This window comes from Belonocnema kinseyi, chromosome 4 (assembly GCF_010883055.1).
Source record: "Belonocnema kinseyi isolate 2016_QV_RU_SX_M_011 chromosome 4, B_treatae_v1, whole genome shotgun sequence".
NCBI classification, from domain to species: Eukaryota; Metazoa; Arthropoda; class Insecta; order Hymenoptera; family Cynipidae; genus Belonocnema; species Belonocnema kinseyi.
The window spans coordinates 69,175,119-69,193,946 of record NC_046660.1 but is presented as its reverse complement, the minus strand read 5'-3'; the positions used below and the strand labels follow the sequence as shown (position 1 = coordinate 69,193,946).

At 29.0% G+C, this 18,828-nt stretch overlaps 1 protein-coding gene across 6 annotated transcripts in view; it reads left to right on the top strand.

Moving 5' to 3' along the window:
• Positions 1–18,828, top strand: part of LOC117171182 (calcium-activated potassium channel slowpoke) — a 294,278-nt gene that overhangs the window by 189,797 nt on the left and 85,653 nt on the right. For 4 of the 6 annotated variants that reach the window (XM_033358248.1, XM_033358252.1, XM_033358250.1 and 1 more), the window contains exons 11-12: positions 1,503–1,615; positions 9,294–9,449. In XM_033358248.1, coding sequence (XP_033214139.1) covers positions 1,503–1,615; positions 9,294–9,449 — 269 coding nt within the window. The remainder of the gene's footprint in view (positions 1–1,502; positions 1,616–9,293; positions 9,450–18,828) is intronic. The other 2 variants (XM_033358251.1, XM_033358253.1) reach the window with 1 other exon arrangement.

The following is an 18,828-nucleotide window of genomic DNA, read 5'->3' as shown; positions in this document are numbered from 1 at the left end:
GTGATATCTTCTCCGATAGTTCGAGATATTCCGAGTAAAAAAGAGGCCCATTTGTATCCCGGATAAAATCCCGCTAAATTACTTGGTATGAGATAAAACAGCACTTAAGAAAAAAAGTACCAGAAAAGTCTCACTAAATTTTATTTTTTTTTATTTTTGCAAGTCCCCAATAATTTTTTGGATGAAAATACTATATGACTTTCATTTTATTTTTTTCGAAATGAGTAAAAGGGCTGATGAGATTTATATTGAAAAAGTTAACGGCTGAAATAGGACTAAAGTGCCAAAAAAAGTTTAAAACATGTTTCGTTTGACCAGGAATTTTTCAGAACAAAAGTACCGGCAAAGTTCTGCTTAACTTTTTTTTGAGACCGAAGAATTTTATGACTGTAAATTAAACTTATTTAATACTTTTATCCCAAAAATTAGTTAGGACTTGTGCAAAATCAAAAATAATTTAGTGGGGCTTTCCCGATACTTTTGTCATAAATATGTTCTGCTGAGAAAAAAAAAGATTTAAGTATGTCCTTTTCCGGTAGTTTTGCCTTTAAAAATCCCAGCGAAAGTGAACAGATTTGTATCTTTTTTTGTTATCTTATTCCAACTTTAGCAGTACTTTCTAGGACGTCAATCCTATCAGCACTTGCAAAAATGAAAAAAATTAAACTTTCTTAGTACTTTTGACCCAAAAATTATGTAGGGCTTGCAAAACTAGAAAAATAAGTAAATGTGACTATTCTGATACTTTTATCCTAAAGAAGTTCTGGCAATGATGTTTAAAAAATTAAATTTTTAGAAAGTAAAATGGAGCTTTTGTAGTATTTTTGTCACTATTTGGTCCTTTAAAAATGGTTAGGAAAATTTAGTACTTAAGTACTGATTTTTTCACATCCAGTATTTTAGTAAGACTTCATCCGAGATCCCAATAGAATCTAAATGGGACTTTTTTTACTCAGGTTCGATAGTTCACTCAATAATTTATTACATTGCATAAACAGGGAGAAAAACGGATGTTTTCACAACACCCAGATATTAAGGGTTAACACATTTAATGTTCACATACGAGACAAAACATCGATTATAAGCTTCATGAAGCAAACGACAGATGTCGACAGCATTTATCAAAAACATTGACTATAAGCTTCATCAAGTGGACGCTAGACGGATGGTGTTTGCCTGCATTTTAAAAATAACTTTAACATCTTGTATCAGTTTAACGAAAAATCTTATCGTCATGAAAGCTAATATCATGAAAGGATAGTAGATGTTACACGTTTATATCTGTTTGTTTCGCAATGCCATCTCATACTGTAAACATCTACCAATGAACATCCATTTTTCTCCGTACAATTGATTGGCTTCTTTCAATTGTCATTGAGATTGTGCGATTTGGAATTAGTGGGAGTTGTGATAATATTTGTTGTCGCGAGAAGTATTGGTGAACGAGTACAGGTTTTTTGTTGACGGTTGATGACGTGGAGTCTGGTTGGTTGGTGTTTCAGTCGCCGGACACTCAAGCGTGGCAGAATGATTACCTGCAAGGCACCGGCTGCGAGATGTACACGGAAACCCTCTCCCCGTCCTTTACAGGGATGACTTTTCCCCAAGCCAGCGAGTAAGTTCTCGCTGCCACGGGCTGCCACACATGCAAACTTACCTCTTTCTTTCTTACTTTCTTTCACACTGTTTTACTCACACATTTTACACTCTCACCTTCTTTTCTCTCTACCAGTTTTAAGGCCTTCGACACGTTCTTTCTTTACTATACAGAGCACACACGTGACAATGTATAAATTATGCATCAACAAACGTGTTTTCATCTCTGGGGTTTTCTTTCGCCTGGCATCCATCTATAGTTTTATATTACAGATTCTCTTTTCATTTTTTCATTTACTTTTTCTCGTACTTTTCTGTAGAATTCTCATCTATCTTCAAGATTGCCGGTATCGTCAGAGCCTGAGTATTTTGGACAATTTTAATCCTGCTAGCTCATTTCGCGCGATTTTCCTACACTTTATGAATTTTTTACGATTTTGCATTTTCTACCAGTTTTACGGAAAAAAATTGTTCGTTAAAAAGTCACGAAATTGCGGCTAGATCTCGCGGCTAGGAAAAAAATCATACATTTTTAAAAACAGCTTACATTTCCCATGAAGAGTTCCCAAAAATTTCAGACATGAATGTGAAAATTTTGCAACTCTGAGGATTCGAACCCACTGCGCAGCCATCAAGTTCCTATATTTGTCGGATCAGTTTGTGAGTTCTCTCACTTTTTTTCAATAATTCGTAATATTTTTGTAACTATTGTTGGAAAAAAATAGATGAACAATTTATGAATTTTTAGGTCAAGTTCGTCAATTCTTCTTCAAAGTTCGCAAATGACTTACTAAAATATATCAATACTTAAAATACTTTTTTCGCATTCAAAACCTAGCTCCTAGTTCGTGATTTTTTTACGAAAATGTTTTTTTTGTGTGCTCATCGCGTTATTAGATTTACGCACACCGACGCATATCCGGGGGACGAGTGCTGAATTCTAGGTTTAAAGTCTGATAATTAGAGTGCCCAAGCTGTAGGGGAATGATTAAAACTCTTTCTTCCTGAAATTTAGGTCGAGGGAGAATGAATTTTTTTATCGGTATTCAAAGTCACAAAAAATGTGTTCTAGAATATTAAAATAATGCTGTTATGAAAAATTGTATGCACAACGAATCTCATGAAAGGTCACACTGTAAGAAATAAAAGTAGTTTAACACGACTTCAATGTCTGAGTTTTAGAAAATAGAGCAATTCCAGATTACAATTTTTTTGTTGTATCTACAGAATCATTTACACTAACCACATTGCAATTTAGTAGTGGGAAAACTTCGTGCCGGATTAAAAAAAATGTATTCCTATCATAGATAATTTTATATTATTAGAAATTTAGTGTTCATTTTTAAATATTTAATTTTCTCAACGTTAGAAAATGGCAATATTGCATCCAAATTATTTCTAATTTTATTATTTAAAAACTCTTACAAATATAATTGATGTTTTTTATCGTTTCGTCATTTATTTAATATAGAAAAAAAGAGATTTTCGAACTTTAGAGTCCATTTTTATTAAAAAAATACTGATTAAAACTTACGTAACAATGTGTATATTTAGAAATGTATTCCATGTATCGGATTTTATACCTGGAATTGTTTAACGCCTCTCGTTCTATCACTGAAGTTAAGAAACGCTTGGCTCAGTTATACTCGGATGGCGGCCGTCTTGCTAGATGGGGTCTTTTATCAGAATTTAAGCTTACCTAAACTCTACATTAATATATTTTTAAGATTGATCTTTGTTCAAATGATCTTGCTTGCCTGTCATTAAACAAATTTTTACACTTTTTATATAATTTTTTACAAAGTCTCATACAGCCAAGGTTTCGAGCTTTATTCACATTTTCTAACTTACAATTAGAATTTAGTTAAAAATAATAACTAATGATTTAACGAAATATTTAGGGACTTTTTTGCAGAAAAAACACACTTTTTTCGTAAAAAGGCAAAAAAGGTTGTCACGTACAGAACAATTTCATTTAAAATGAACTAAAATTTGACGAAAAGTCTAGCTCATCAAGTGAAAATGATTTTTTCATTGAGATATATCATTCTAGAGTAAAAATAAAGAAACACGTATTTCAGAATTTTACCAAAAACTTTATTTTTATTTTTTATAATCATTTGAAGATTACCTGCGCATTCTCAAACAATGACAGATATTTTTTTAATGCAGTATTTTCCAAGAGTGAGTTGGTATTTGAGTTTTTTTTATTCGACGTGGGAGTTCTTGCGCTTTTAATTGATTCCAAACAAAATTTGAAAACTTACATAATTGCGGCTGTTTTTTTCTAAAATTCATAAAAATTGATTTTTTTTAAAACTCATTTTATAAAAATTGTATTTTCTATTTAAAAAAATAAATGGTTGTATGTATTAAATATCTCCTGAGTTTTGTTCTTGCCAAGTAAATGCTTCAGATTAAAAAAATTATGTTCGAAAAATCGAATTTTCTATTTTTTCGGAAACAACGACAGGCAAAAAAATGTTGAGATAAAGTTTTCATAAAAATGTTTTTTGTACTGTCTTTAAAATCAGATGCAAAAAATAAAGAAGATTTTCAGTAAACCCACACATTTTTTATTTTTTCTCATATTTTTTTTAGAGCTTATGCTTATTTAAAAAGAGCTTCCGATCAGTTTTACGGAGGCTTAACCCTTTCTGAGGACACGTGCTTTTTTTATCACGTAATTGATGCAGAAACATCACAAAAAAACAAGAAGCATTTGTTTTTGATTTCGTTTTTTTAAAATAATTTTTTCAGTGTGATTTTAGAATCCTCTTACCAATAACGAAACTCAGGAGATATGTAGTACATATTATCGTTTATTTATTTTAAAAAAAGATTGAAAAGGTGGGATTTAGAGAAAATCTAATTTAAAAAATTTGAGAAAAATAGCTACGATTTGTTTTTTACAAAAAAATGTTTGGAACAATTTAAGGCACGAGAGTTCTCACATTGAAAAAAAAAAACTCAAGAATACCTACGCTCGTTCGAAAAATACCGCATTTTCAAAGAAAAATCTCTTCTGTTTTTTAGAAATAACTAAAGTAGAAAGTTATCCAAGAAAACGTTATTTCTCATATCCTAACTTCTTATTCGGAACTTGAATATAAGCGTTTTGAAAAATTAGAATGAAATTAAAACAATCGCCTTGTTTAAAAGTAAAAAATTCCGATGTCAAACTGAAATTTGAATATCCATAATGAATGTTTTTTATATCGTTTTGGAAATATTTAGTTGAAATAAAATTAAACCTTTTGAATGCTAAAATCTTCATAACTTCAAAATATTTTTCTTTGTTGGTTCGTAAGCGTTCAAAAGCAAAAAAAGTTTAAATTAATATTTTTCATATAAGTCCGGTACGGAGTTCCTCAAATAGTAAAAGACCTTAAAAATTAACGACTTTTAGAATTTAATTCCACTTAACACCGTTGTCTTCATCAGTGCCCGTCCCCTCTCCATTATGCGTTTGTGTGTTGTAGGGTTTCAAACTTCATTAACTATTTACTTTTCTGTACTCGCATGCCTGTTGTCCTTTAAATTTAACATTAATATAAAAGACATTTTCTTCAAAAGGCATGAAAAAAATGAATCTACAGCATAAATAAATAGTAGATAAACGATTCCTTTTTAGTACATAATTAAGTCAGTTTTTAAAAAACATGTGCTAATTTTGAACAGTAATAATTAAACTAGGTAATATATTCATGTTGATTTTTTAAAATATAATTTATCATTTATCATAGTATATTATTTATTAATATTATTTTGTGTGAAAAGTTTGCACAAACATTTATTAACATGCACTGTACATGCATTGGTTTGCACTAACACCTTACGGATAGCTGGATTTGGTTGAAGATTTGGTTTCAGTTTTGGCACACTTCTGGATCACCATATCGTTTGCGTGTGTGGGAGTATTAAGCCTATGATACAGCCCCTTTTTAGACATAATCTCCTGCCTAGATAGTTTTTATACTCATCCGTAACCCTTCGTATACATAAATCATGTTGCTATGTATACAAATTCATACTTGCGTCTCATTCCTGTTATATTATTATAATTACTATAATCTGATTTTTTTTAAATCTTCCTATCGAATGTAGAAATCCTTTTGTGCGTTATAACCAGCCTAACATGTAGATTTAGAGCAGAGTGATATAGATTACAGTTCATTAGAGATCTTCCGTTCTCGCATGTCCTCGTCTTCTTGGCAAATAACGATTTTTGCCTAGTTGCAGCCTGAACGCCTGAAATTTTATAGAATGCACGACTTTACCATCATCAAATGCTAAACTTTAAATTTTTACTCACAAAAATGTATGCCGAATGTTTTCAGAGAGTCTAATATCGTAAACTGGGGCTAAGTGGTGCATATGGGGTAAAGCGGCTCATCCTTGATTCTGCTATTCGAAATGTGGTATTTACTTTAGATAGGTGAAAAATCTATATGATGCAATATCAAGTTTAAAATACAGAATTAAGAGTGGCCCACTTTTCCCTAAATATGCGCCGACTAATCCCGCTTTAAAATATGGCTGAACAATTTAATTTGTTTTTATTCTAATTTCATTTGTGGGAGTTTCTTGAAGTTTAGCATCACAAAATAACATTTTCTAAAGAGGAAAAGGTGAATAAAAATGTATTAAATTATAATTCTAGTTAATAAATGTATTAAATTATAATTCTAGTTAATAAGTATAAATTAAATCGATGTATTGTATTTTTATAATATTACTACTTTATGAAATTAGATTCATCGTTGTGAAAACCACCTCTCAGTGTCGCACTAAAGTATCACTATTTGCATACAATGATAAATGAACCAAATTTTTATATATATTATTTTTCTCTAATTAATTTTTTTTAATGAAAAATTAAATTATTTGTTCAGTAAATAAAAGTGAAGAATTAAAATATAAAATTAAAATTTTTTAAAACTAACTATTACTGGTATTAGAAGTGCACTAAAGACGCATGCAAAATGTTGTATGGATGTTAGACGTGTTTCTGCATTTGCTTCTGCTGTTACTGTTTGTGCATCTAGTTTGTAATAGTTTCGCCATTATTCTATAAAAACTTCAAATATACTACTTATCATATTCAATCGTCAATCACAAATAAAATGTGTTACTTCTGTTTCACACCTAACATCGATTACCACTACTGATACTACAGGTTTGTTTTCATTCCAGACAACACAGATTTTATTTTGAACACATCCTCAAAATATTTTACAAAATATTCCGCTTAGGGTGGTCCAAAAAATGGACTATTGATTTTTGGTTATCGAACCTCTTAGTATTTTCGTTTTATTTAAAAATAAATTTACTTTTTTTTTTAAATCGGCCAACATTAACCAGTTATTTTCAAATTACCTAATAAAGATAATTTTCTGAAAACATTTTTAGAAAAGTACTTGTTAATGACTATTTGGAATTGAAGTTTAGTTACTTCTCACGACATTTTTAAGAAATTATTTCCAATCAAGGACTTATTGTACCCGGAAAATGCCCCAAAAATTTAACATAGCAGTTTCATGTCAACTTCATGCTGAAAACGATATTTTTTGTGACATAAATGATTTTTATCCGATAAGTAGTGAGTTTACAAGTATTTTTAAACTAATTATTAACTACTTAAACAATTGATACATTCTTAAACAATTTTTATTTTACTGTTAATTGTGAAAAGTTATTATTTTTCGGGGTAAATGAGAATAAATTTAAGAATATCAAAAGTGATATTTCTTCATTAATATATTTAGAAATTATTTCAACCATTTTTATTTGTCTTAGAAATTCTTTCGTCTGTAATGCTTGGAAATTTACTTTTCTTTTGCATTAATGACGGAGTTAATGAATGTGAAAAGTTATATTTTATGTAAAAGATAGTTTTCAGTTATTTAAAAAATTAATCTAGCAGTTAAGCCTTTTCATAGACAAAGTGCCAAAAAAATTTTTTTAATCTCTTAAACTATGTCGCGTATAATTTAGTATTTTATTATATCAGAACTTATAAAATAATACCTCAAAGAATAATTCATTTTTAAAACAATCTTTTCCAGTAACTTTATGAACTATTGTCCTCATTTAAAATCCCATTAAAAAAAGAGAAGTCATTTTTTCGGAAAACGATTAGATTGGGAGATATGGATCACAAGAAATGAAAATAAAATTTCAACAGATATAAATTTGGATCACCCTGATTCTTGTCTATTTCCCAAACCTGTAGATTAATTTTTAAAAGAAAAGAGTAAGCCTTGAGTTGTGTTGTCTTCGCGGTAGAGTTCCACATTTGTTTGATGTTCAAAATTTAAGAAAAAAAAAACGATTCTGAATTTAGAGAACACATAATATTTTTAATTTTATGATTCATGTTTTTAATGATCATCTTAATGTTGAACTTTATTGCGTAGTAGTTTCGAAAATTTGCAATCTTTGGTATCAATGAGTGACTGAAGATTGCAAAATGTTGGTCACCTTTTTCGTTTGTATAATACTACTAATCTATATTTATATACACACTCTATGTCATTGCAACATGTTAAATAATGAGATATGTCATTTGCAATAAAAAAAAATATATATATAAAGTTATACAGAAACTACCGTTGAAAATTATCTACTCGGCTAGCGCGAGTAATACAAAAAATCCCTTTCTGCCTGTGAAACATGATTACTCGTTAGAAAATGAAGCGAACAACTTTCTAAAAAACAGTTGGAAAGCTTATGAAATACCACGTCGAATGGTCTCTAATAGATATTTTTGAATTTTTAAATAGAATAGACAAAGTGAAAAATGTAATGAAAAGTAAGAACTTCTCCAATTTTGTACTTTGAATTCAGCTTCTGACAAAACCTAACAAAGCAGTAAAGAGACTCTCACAGTAATACCACACAGTCTTTTAAGTCTGATGTTTAATTCCAGCTAATATAAATTGAAACAGGTGTACGAGTTCTCCAGATACGACTAAAAATTGTCCAAGCATGTCTGCACCGAGTTTCAGAAGTTTTTTACCAATCACGACCGCGGCTGCGCTGCGGAAATCGAGTTTCAGTTGGTTTACGCAGTGAAGCCGATCATCAGCGGTGATTGATGACTGTAACTCGACATAGAAACGCTTGAAAACTTTCATTCTTGTCTCCGGAACGCATACAAATTTTTCAAGTTTTCTTAGCCTAAATTAAATACAAGATTTTAAAGATCGCGTTCTGTGAATATAGATTTTTTTAACAACTTCCCTAGGTCTTGCCACAAGTTGAAGTACAGGTACAAAATTCGCAAAATTCTTAAATATATTTTGATAATTTCTCATGATGTAAATGATCTGCAAAAGGTCCAAAATTTCTCTATTATGGGTGACTTGATGCGAAATTTCATTAGCTTCCTAAAGTTTTTTGAAAAAAGTATATCGCTTCTTTTTTGAAAGGTAATCATGTTACAAAGTCAACAATGGAGTTCCACTCATGCTAGTACGTGTACAGAAATTTTGCCAGTAGTTTATGTCAATTAAACTCAGTTTTGTGAATTCTACAGAATATATTTGAATTGTTTCAACTATAGTGAACATTTTAATGATGATTTTATAAGTTTGATCAATAATTAAGATGTATCTTATTATTTTCAATAACTGAAAAAAAATTACTTCAAATTGGTCACAAAAAGAGTTTTACTATTCACGAAACCGTCCTAGGTTGTGCTTCACGAAACTGAAGCTTTTACTACTCGCTATCGAGATCAAAGGAGATGCGGGCTCTGACAGCAAGATTTCAATAAATCCAAGAGGTGCCAAGATCGCTGCTAATACTCAGGGATTCTTCATTGCTCAATCTGCCGACGAAGTAAAGAGGTAAGAAGTCACAGTATATAAAGCCTTTTTTCAGCTAGACAAGTACTGCAAATTATTTGAAATTACACTCAACTCCCGATAAAAGAACCCCCGGTTTATGATATTCCTAGATTATGATATGATATTCCTAGATCCGGATAGCCTTCGCATTTTTTGATGAGGGGGGACGAGGGGCCAAAAGGGAGTTGGTGCTCAGTCAAGCTTGACAAGCAACATGAGGGATGCACTCTCAGCGTGAAAGTTGCATCAGGTTGCGCCATGCCTGCAAATACAACAGAAAATTATTTATGCAATCCTCCCTGTTTACATTTGAACTCCCCTGATTTAGGATCAAGGCAAGCCATACCTCGAGAGTTTGAGTGTACTTAAAATCTTTTAATTTCCAATCTAGAAAATCGATAGAATTTAAATTTATGATTGTGCACTAGGGCTGTTCCAAATACAAATAATCCCCAGTCTGAATTTTAATTTTGAATATTCTTGTTTCTTCTGGGTTCATGAATTTGTCTGTTTTCACGGAAAAATCCATTTTTCTCCTAAAGGTCAGATCATAAGAAAAATTATGCAGAATATAGAAGATGCGGTTCACTAAAATGAGTAATTTTTGTTTAAAAGTTTTAAAAAAATAATAAAGCCTTATCTGTTTTGCTTGCTATGAAGTCTTTCTGTTTTTTCTGTCTTTCTTTTTATGTTTTTGCAATAAACAATTTACATAAACCAATTTTTTTAAAAAGGAAATTTTATATGCTTTTATTAATTGTTTTTTAAGAATCTACAGATAATGTAAATGTTCACTAAAGGCGTACCAGTATATGGAATAAATGATTAATGCTTCTTTATATAATTTTCTTTCGTAAATCTATTTCAAAAAAGTGAAAAATTAAAAATTTTAAATATTGACAAGAATTGCCCATTTTAATGAGCTGCTTTTTTTATATTTTGTATTATTTTGTGGTATGATCTGCCACTTTAAAAATTATCAAATTTAGGAGATTTTAACTGTAAATTTTTCTACTTCAGGCTGTTAAAAAAATTTTAAATGTAAACCTTTTACCCACCAAATCCATTTAAGATCAAGCAGAAAGGTCCAGCTCAGCACCTCAGAATGATTTTATATTTGGATATATCATTCTATGGAGAAAATAAAGGAATACGTATTTTACATTTTAATAAACAAAAACAATCTTCTTGAAACGTTATAATAAGCTGAAGATTATCTGCGAATTTTTTGTTGAGAATGCTGTATTTTCCGAAAAGGCGTAGATATTTATAGTTTTCTTAATTAATTCGAAGTTTGAATTCTTGATTTTTCAATTGGCCCCAAAAAAGTTGGAAAAATTTCGAAAATCACAAATTGGCGTCTGATTTTGTAAAATTCTTGATAGTGAATTATCTGAACAACTCTTTTTTTTCTTAATTACATTTTTTTATACAAAGATTTAGAAGTGTAGTATGTATCTTCTGACCTTTGTTCTTGATAAACCACTTCTTTACATTAAAGAAAATTATTTTTGAATAATCGAATTTTCATGTATCGTTTTTTTGCGACTTTTATTGTTTTCGAGATTAATTAAAAAATTTGATTCTTTTAAAATAATTGTTTTCAATTTGAAGCACTGCTTTACCATAAAAAAACTGAGTATATATTGCGAAAAAATTTGGAAAATAGACTTTTTAAGGAAATCCATTTATAACGAATTTAGAAAAACAGGTGTCAACTTGTTATTTTCAAAATATTTTTATACTTTTTTGAGACCAATTAAAAGAGCAAGAATGTCAAATCCAAATAAATGATATTAAATAATAAATAAAGGAATTTCTTGATTTAATTCAAAGTTCGTAAAATAAAAGCGATCGAAATATATTTCATACAATTTTATAAAAACATACAATAAGTTTAGGGCTTTATATATATATATTTTTTTTATTTATTCTGAAAGAGATTTTTTATACCAAACATATAAGAAGAGAATTTAGTACAATTTCTTTCAAAAGTAAGTTATTTGAACATGAAGTAATTCATGCTTGAAAAAGCTGGTGGTAAAAAAATTGCCGAGTCTTAAAGACGCCTAATTAATAAAGATTGAATTTTACATTATAGAAAACTGAATTCAGTATAATATTCTCAATAAATGAAAATAAATTTGTCCGCTTGGGCATATGTGTGATTAAGGCTTCTCATTCGATCACTAAAAGTAAGAAGCGCTGGATTCGGTTATAATCGGATGGGCGCCATCGTACTAGATTAGGGTGCATTTTGTGAGCTTCCAAGCTGCCTAAACCCTCAAATTATTACAAATACTAATTTAATCTGAACATTCCAGAATGCTACTTTTCTGCTAAAAAACTGATTTTTTTCAGCCATATGTTTCAATAGGGAACAATTCAGTTATAACTCCAAACGTTCTTTGCAATTTTTCCTTTCTGAATTACAAATTTTTTTATTTCCAAAACAGTTTTCACTAGAAATTGTTAATTAACCAATTAAATGATTTTATATTTGTAATTTAAATTCATAAACGCTGTACATTAGGGTAGTCCAAATTATTTTTTATGCGAATTTCCATGCATCCCCCACCTGAATTTTGTTCGAATCCAAAAAATAAAAAATAAATTAATGCGTTTGTTTCATTATATATAACACCTATTTCCCATAAGAAAAAAATATGTTTTTGTAATTTTTATTCATAATCGTCAATATTAATGTATTTCTCTTTAGAATTAGTGATAGAATACGAATTGAAAAAGTATTTTTTCAATTTCACCCTTATGATTAATGTTTCATATGGTGTCAAAAGAAATCTCATTAGTTAAAAATTGATCTGTTAGTTTTTGGCGTTAATAATTATTGTTTCGCCGCATTTTATTTTAGAGCAAATTGTTTCTAATATATTAAATAATACCTAATACTGATAATTAAATTATTGTTTAAGTAATTGAAAAACTTAGAACGTTGCGATTTTTTATCAAGTTTCCACTCCTTGCCTACTTTTCGTTCGATTTTTAATAAGATTAAGATAAAAATTTATTATTATTCTCAGTAAAAATATTTTCATTAAATCATGCCAGAAATTTGTAGTTTTTTTCTGAAATTTTTATATTTTTGCTCACTTTTAACGTAGAATGCAATAGTTCTAAAGAGTGAATAATTCTAAAGGTTCTCAGGTTCCATCAAGCTGATCTGAAAAATGTTGAGATCTGAGATCCAAAACATTTCTTTTTCTTTATATTATTTTTAAAAAATGAATAAGGCATTGTTTTCGAATGGAAGGCATAAAAGCTAATAAATATGTACAGTAGCTATTTATCGAGTCACAAAATAAAATCAGTTTTCAGTTTTCAATCATTATGTCTATTTATTAAAAATGAAGCTTTTTACTGATATTTTTCTGCTCACATTCGTGGATTTTCTACATTTACAGCGTAATTTTAATATCATATTTTGATATATTTGAAAATAAAAATGCTGCATAGAATATAGAATCAAGTTCGGGTGAGTCTGCATGAAGAATCAGGTTTCAGTTGTTTTGCATATGGCGTTCACACTATTTTTTGACACCTTCTTTTTCAATAAAATAAACAAGCATACTAATCCATAGTACGTGATAAATATTAATATATAATATAATATAATATAATGCAATATAATATAATAATATGTTAATATGATATGATAAAAAACAGCTGTAAAAAGTTTTATACCTCCAGAAAATAAAGAATGTAAATTCAGCAAATCTTTTAAACTTCAAACACCTCGGATTTTCATAATAAGGGTAGAAAAGAAAGAAAAAAAACATAAGGAGTAAAAATAATAAACTCAGGATTAATCATTTTTAGATTCTGATATTTATCTATTTTTCAGTATAAGTATAATTTTAATTTAAATAAGAAAGAAAAAAATCAGTCTTTGATTTACATTATTTTGACTTATTATTTATTTGCTAATACTTATTTATAATTAAGGAGTTCTGAGGTTTGAAAAATAATAATTTTTAAAACTATAGGTATAAGGGAAAATATTTAAAAGCGCAAAAAAATCAATATGTGACAACAATTTTTCCTTTTAGTTTTTAAACACATACATCTTTGAAGTATTTAAAAAATTTGCTGCATTTACATTTGGCATTCTCAGAACATATCAAAATTGTTCGTAACAAATTCTGATAAGCAGAGAATCGAAAACTTATCAAAAGACCTTGATTTTATTTCTAAGATGAAGAACATTTTTTAAAGATGCATTTATTTATTTACACGAATAAATATAAAAAAAGGTATACGTATATAAATTTTTGCTTTGTTTTGGATATCCTTCGAGATATTTCTAGGATGTTCGGTGAGGCGAAAGATAATATGTATAAGATTGTTTGTTCTGTTTCGTTCGTATCAAACCGATAATGTGGTTGGCATGATGCGCTCCATTAGGTTGCATCCACTCGGATATGTTTTTTTCCGATGAGAAATCCAGTAAAAGCTCCTTCAAAAATAGATGAATGAGGCATTTCTATAAGAATGTAGCCTCCAGATACAGTTGGCAACCATCTGCACCTAGATTTGTAAGAAAAATGATTGACGCTGATAACGTTTATTTTGAACGACTATAACTTAAACTTTTAGCAATTTCAAAAAAAACCGTTGTTCAACAGTTTCAGCTATGTACCAGTGACATAGAAAATTCAGTTTTCTATCTAGTTTTTTGATACGTTTTTCATATTTGAATGAAACTTTTATTTTTGCGATGACTCAAACTGTTTATTTAATAATTCAGAAACAGTTCAATTTTTGCAGTTTATAGTAAATTGAAGAAAATTCAGATGAATACCATCAGATTCAAAATCACTCAAATAGACAAGAGAGTTAACAAAAAATCAAGAAAATTCATGAGGATTCGACGGAATTTCACATCAATTTTCTATTCTCGAAAATTTTAAAAAAATTTGCCTATAAATTTAATCTTGCCAAATTTTAGTATGTACAAGAAAAATTTTTCAATTTATTATAAAAAGTTCCATACCAGGGTGGCCACTAATAAATTTAATTTCCTCTAAAAACAACATATTTGATCCCCGAGAGATTTGCGACTTCAAGTGTGTAACCTGTCTGATTTGAAATACATTCTAACGAAAGAAGGTGTTCTGATACATTTGAGGATTTTTTACTGATAAAAAAAATTATTTTTATGTAGCTGAGCTTAAAAAAATTTACTTACTTACACAGAAATAGTAGCAAAGAAGTAAGAAGACGAAAAAATGAAATTGAAATACAGAGTTTTTTATAGTTTTTTAATTTTATTATTTTTGAAATGCATTTTGAATACCTCTGAGATTAAACTGAAAAATACTCGTATTGAAAAATAGATGAACAGACAAATTTTAAACAAAGCTCAGTCTTTATTTGATCTATTTTATATTTCTTTAAATTCTTACGTTTTTTCTCATTATGACTTTCCGAGGTGTCTGAGAGCATTTTTTAATCTAATATGACTTAAAAGATTTTCTGAATCTCTACATTTTCATTTTCTGGAGATATAAAACTTTTTTGTAGCCGATTTTTATCTACGGAGTCCTGAAAAGTATCAGGAAAAAATCTCTTATGATTTCTTAGGTGTAATTAAAATTCTTTTTCAAAACTGGGTTCTATTAAACAAAAAAAAACAGAATACGGAAAATCAGGGTTAAACTCTTGAGATTGATTTAAAACATTTCAAAAAGCCTGCGGAAATATCACGGTGAATATACATGAGTTTTATCGTTCGTCTTCACTGGACACTGTACAAAATGATTTATAAAAATATTTCTTAATATATTTTGATATGAATTTATTTCTTAATTAATTGGTAACCTTAGATATAATATATTCATGTATTGGATCAAATAGATTTTTTTCTTTACATATGTTTTTGGTGGGATTTCGTTTTTTTTCTTTTTTTTTTTGATAAATAGAATAAGTTTAATTAATTTAATTTTGAATTTAGTTATTCTATCTACTAGTTTACTAATGAAATGACACGTATTTATTTTTAGACGTGGCATTATTTCGCTAATATTTTCATACAATATGGAGTCAAGTATAATGAAATCGAATATTTCATTCTGACTTTTAGGGATAAAATGAAAAAATAGGTCCTTCTGCAGCACATAATAAAATTAAATTAAGTTCTTCGGAATATTTACCATGGTGTGGAATTTGGTAATATTTTATTACGTGCTGTAGAGCAATATGAATGTTTATTTTATTGCACAAGTAAGGATTGGAAAAATAGAGTTTATTTTATATACGAAACCACTAATACCTCATTTTCTATATAGACTCACGTGAAATTAAACCCATATTGTATGCAGAAAGTAAACATGCTTGTGGACGCATGTAATATTTGTTGTGAGTAATAATTATGACATGAAATTATAATTACGTTGGAAATGCAGGAAACCCACGAATGTAAGAAGCAAAATGTTAGTAAAAAGCTTCATTTTTACTGTATAGACACAATGAGCGACAATTGGAAACTGACTTTTTGCTTTTTTATGAGAAGTGACTCAAGAAATGTCTTGTTTATATACTAGCTTCTATGACATGCGTAACACAGAAAAAAATAATCTGCCTACCTGTACTAGCAGATGACCAACTTTATTCACTAGCAGATGAACAACTAAAATAAAAAATTTATTTGAATATTATTTGTTTTTTACCCTTTTATTGGAAGCTTTGTCGAATGTGAACAGATATGATTCTACGAGCTTTAATATAGGCCACGGCTTGAACAAAAACTAGTCAAAATATCAAAACTTAAAAATTGTAGAACTCTAAAACTGAAAAATTTATAAATTAATGCCTGTAAAAATGGATTAATTGTGTTAAAGTATTACAAAATGTACATTACAAAATTTTTAATGTTTCGAATTGACTGATTTTAAATCAGGAAACATTAAAATAAATATTGTTTAATTCAAGCTGCCAAAAACTGGACAATTTGCTCTACTTACGGGCATGGCCCTTCTAAAAAAAATTAAAAACAAAAAATATTGAACATAATGCGAATTAAAAAAATGTTCTTTGCAATTAATATTGAGATCCGAGAACAAAGATCTTTCTTCTTTCGGTATATTTATTTTGTAGAATAAATAAAGCGCTGTTATTAGATAAAAGTCATGAAAGCTAGTATAAATAGCAGCTATTTTTTGAGTCGCTTCCGATACATAATTTAAAAAAATCAATGCTCAACTTTCAATAATTGTGCCCATTCCTTAAAAATTAAGCTTTGAACTGAAATTTTTCTTATTAGCGATCCTAATTAAATTATTTAACAGCTTAAAGCGGGGGGGGGGGGGCTATTACTACTTGTTACGGCCGAAAGGTCCTACATTCGTTTACGTAATTCTTAGTAATTTGCAAATGAAACAAATAACTCTCAGTAATTTTACAGCAATTTAATATAAATTGATTTTGAACGCCAAAGAAACCTGGTGATTGAAAGCGAAACTAGCCAACAACATTTTTTTTTAAAGTCCGGGATTTCATAAAAAATGCTTGCAAAAGTCAGGGAATTTCCCCAACATTAAATAACTGTCAAGAAGAATAAATTAAAAAATTTACAATTTTAGTTAGAAATCGTTTTATTCCGTTCATAAAAGACTCTAGTTAAAACATCGTACAAGCTAAAGATTCTGGACTTTGAATATTGATGGTCAGGGAAAATGAAAAATTAGGCAGGGACTTTGTGGGATGCAAATTCAACTATTTTCGTAGAAAATTTACTTTTTTCATAAATTCCGGTACAAATTGCATCTTTGTTTGATGGAAATTCAACAGTTTTTTTTGAAAATTCCACAATTTTGTTAGTCACCTTTTTTGTTTCAAAATTAATTATTTTTTATTTGTATTTTTAACTTGGAAATTAATCTATGCTGGCAGTGTACAGGAAATTCGCCTTTTGGCTTGAAGTTTCAACAATTTCGGTGAATCTTTTTCACTTTTAATAAAAAAATATCTATTCATTGGAAATAGTTGTCTTTTTTATTCTAAAATTTATTTCTTAATGAAAAATTTCATTTTTAAAAAAATTAAAACATCCGCTACAACAATTTTCTGTTAAGAATTCATCTTTTTTAGGTAAAAAATGAATGATTTTTTCAAATACTTAATTGTTTTACCAATAATTCAAGTGTTTTGTTTTAAAAATCATCATTTAAGGTACCTGAACTCCTGTTTTATTCTTTTTATAAAATATCTTATGACAAAAATATTACAAGATTAAAATGATGGCATTTTAATGTTAATAGTCAGGGAAAATGAAAAATTGGTCAAGGAAAAATCGAAGAATTTTGAAAATAAAGTTTCATTCTGTTAAGCTTGTATTTCCTTCTTACAAAAAAATTTAGGGTTGTAGTCTGTACAAAGAATCAGGTTTCAGCTGCTTTGTATATGGAATTAACTCTATTTCTGGACACATTATTTTTAAAATGAAATAAATAAGTACATCGTTCCGCATCTCGCTATGAAGATTTAAAATACTTGCATAGTTTTACTGCAAGATGAAATTTGGGACTGTTCATTATCTTTTGTGCGTTCAAAATTTGAATTAAAAAATTTTCAAGAAAATTCAAAACTTTGTTATGATAATCTTGTAGCACTTCCAAAACCTAACGTTTTTCTTTTCTTCACTTTTTTCATATCATGCGTTGTTTGATCTAACGTTTTCAGTTTCGCTACTAAAAAAATTGGTAAGTACACATTATTCGTCTTTCCGTGCACTATGAATAGCCGCAAATGGAATATTTAAAGCTTCAAAAAAATGGTCTTCGACACTAACAGAGTGTATCAAAAGCCAATCTAAAACAATAATTCTTTCAAAAGTTATTGCGCTCGCAGACAGACATATCTACAGACATATATAGGTGCTCACACATTTGTGAAAATCCTTTTTTCGGGTTGAGAGGGTTCCAAAAACTGGACATGTGACAAAAAAGGGGAGGTGGGGGAGGGGGAGGGGCAGAATTTTATACACATTTTAAATCTTCTCGAAAGAGAATTTAAAAATGTAAATTCATATCTAATGTCACGCTAGATAAAAAAACTTGAAAAAGTAAAAAATAGATAAAGTCATTCTCTAAATTTGAATCAGTGAAGTTTCACTGACTGTCAGTGACTAACAACAATGCTTAACTTAAAAATCTATAGGTTATGCTTCACATGATTCACTCTGGTGTTACTGAACTGACTAGTTAATAAGTCCGAAATCACTGTTTAATCAGTGAAATGTCTAACTACTATTACAATCAGTGAATTTTTCACTGATTCATATTTAGAGAGCAGGATTAATGATTTTTAAGTTCTTCAGTTCATTTGTTTTTCGATCCGAATAGTTTATCAGCTAAAGTTCTGA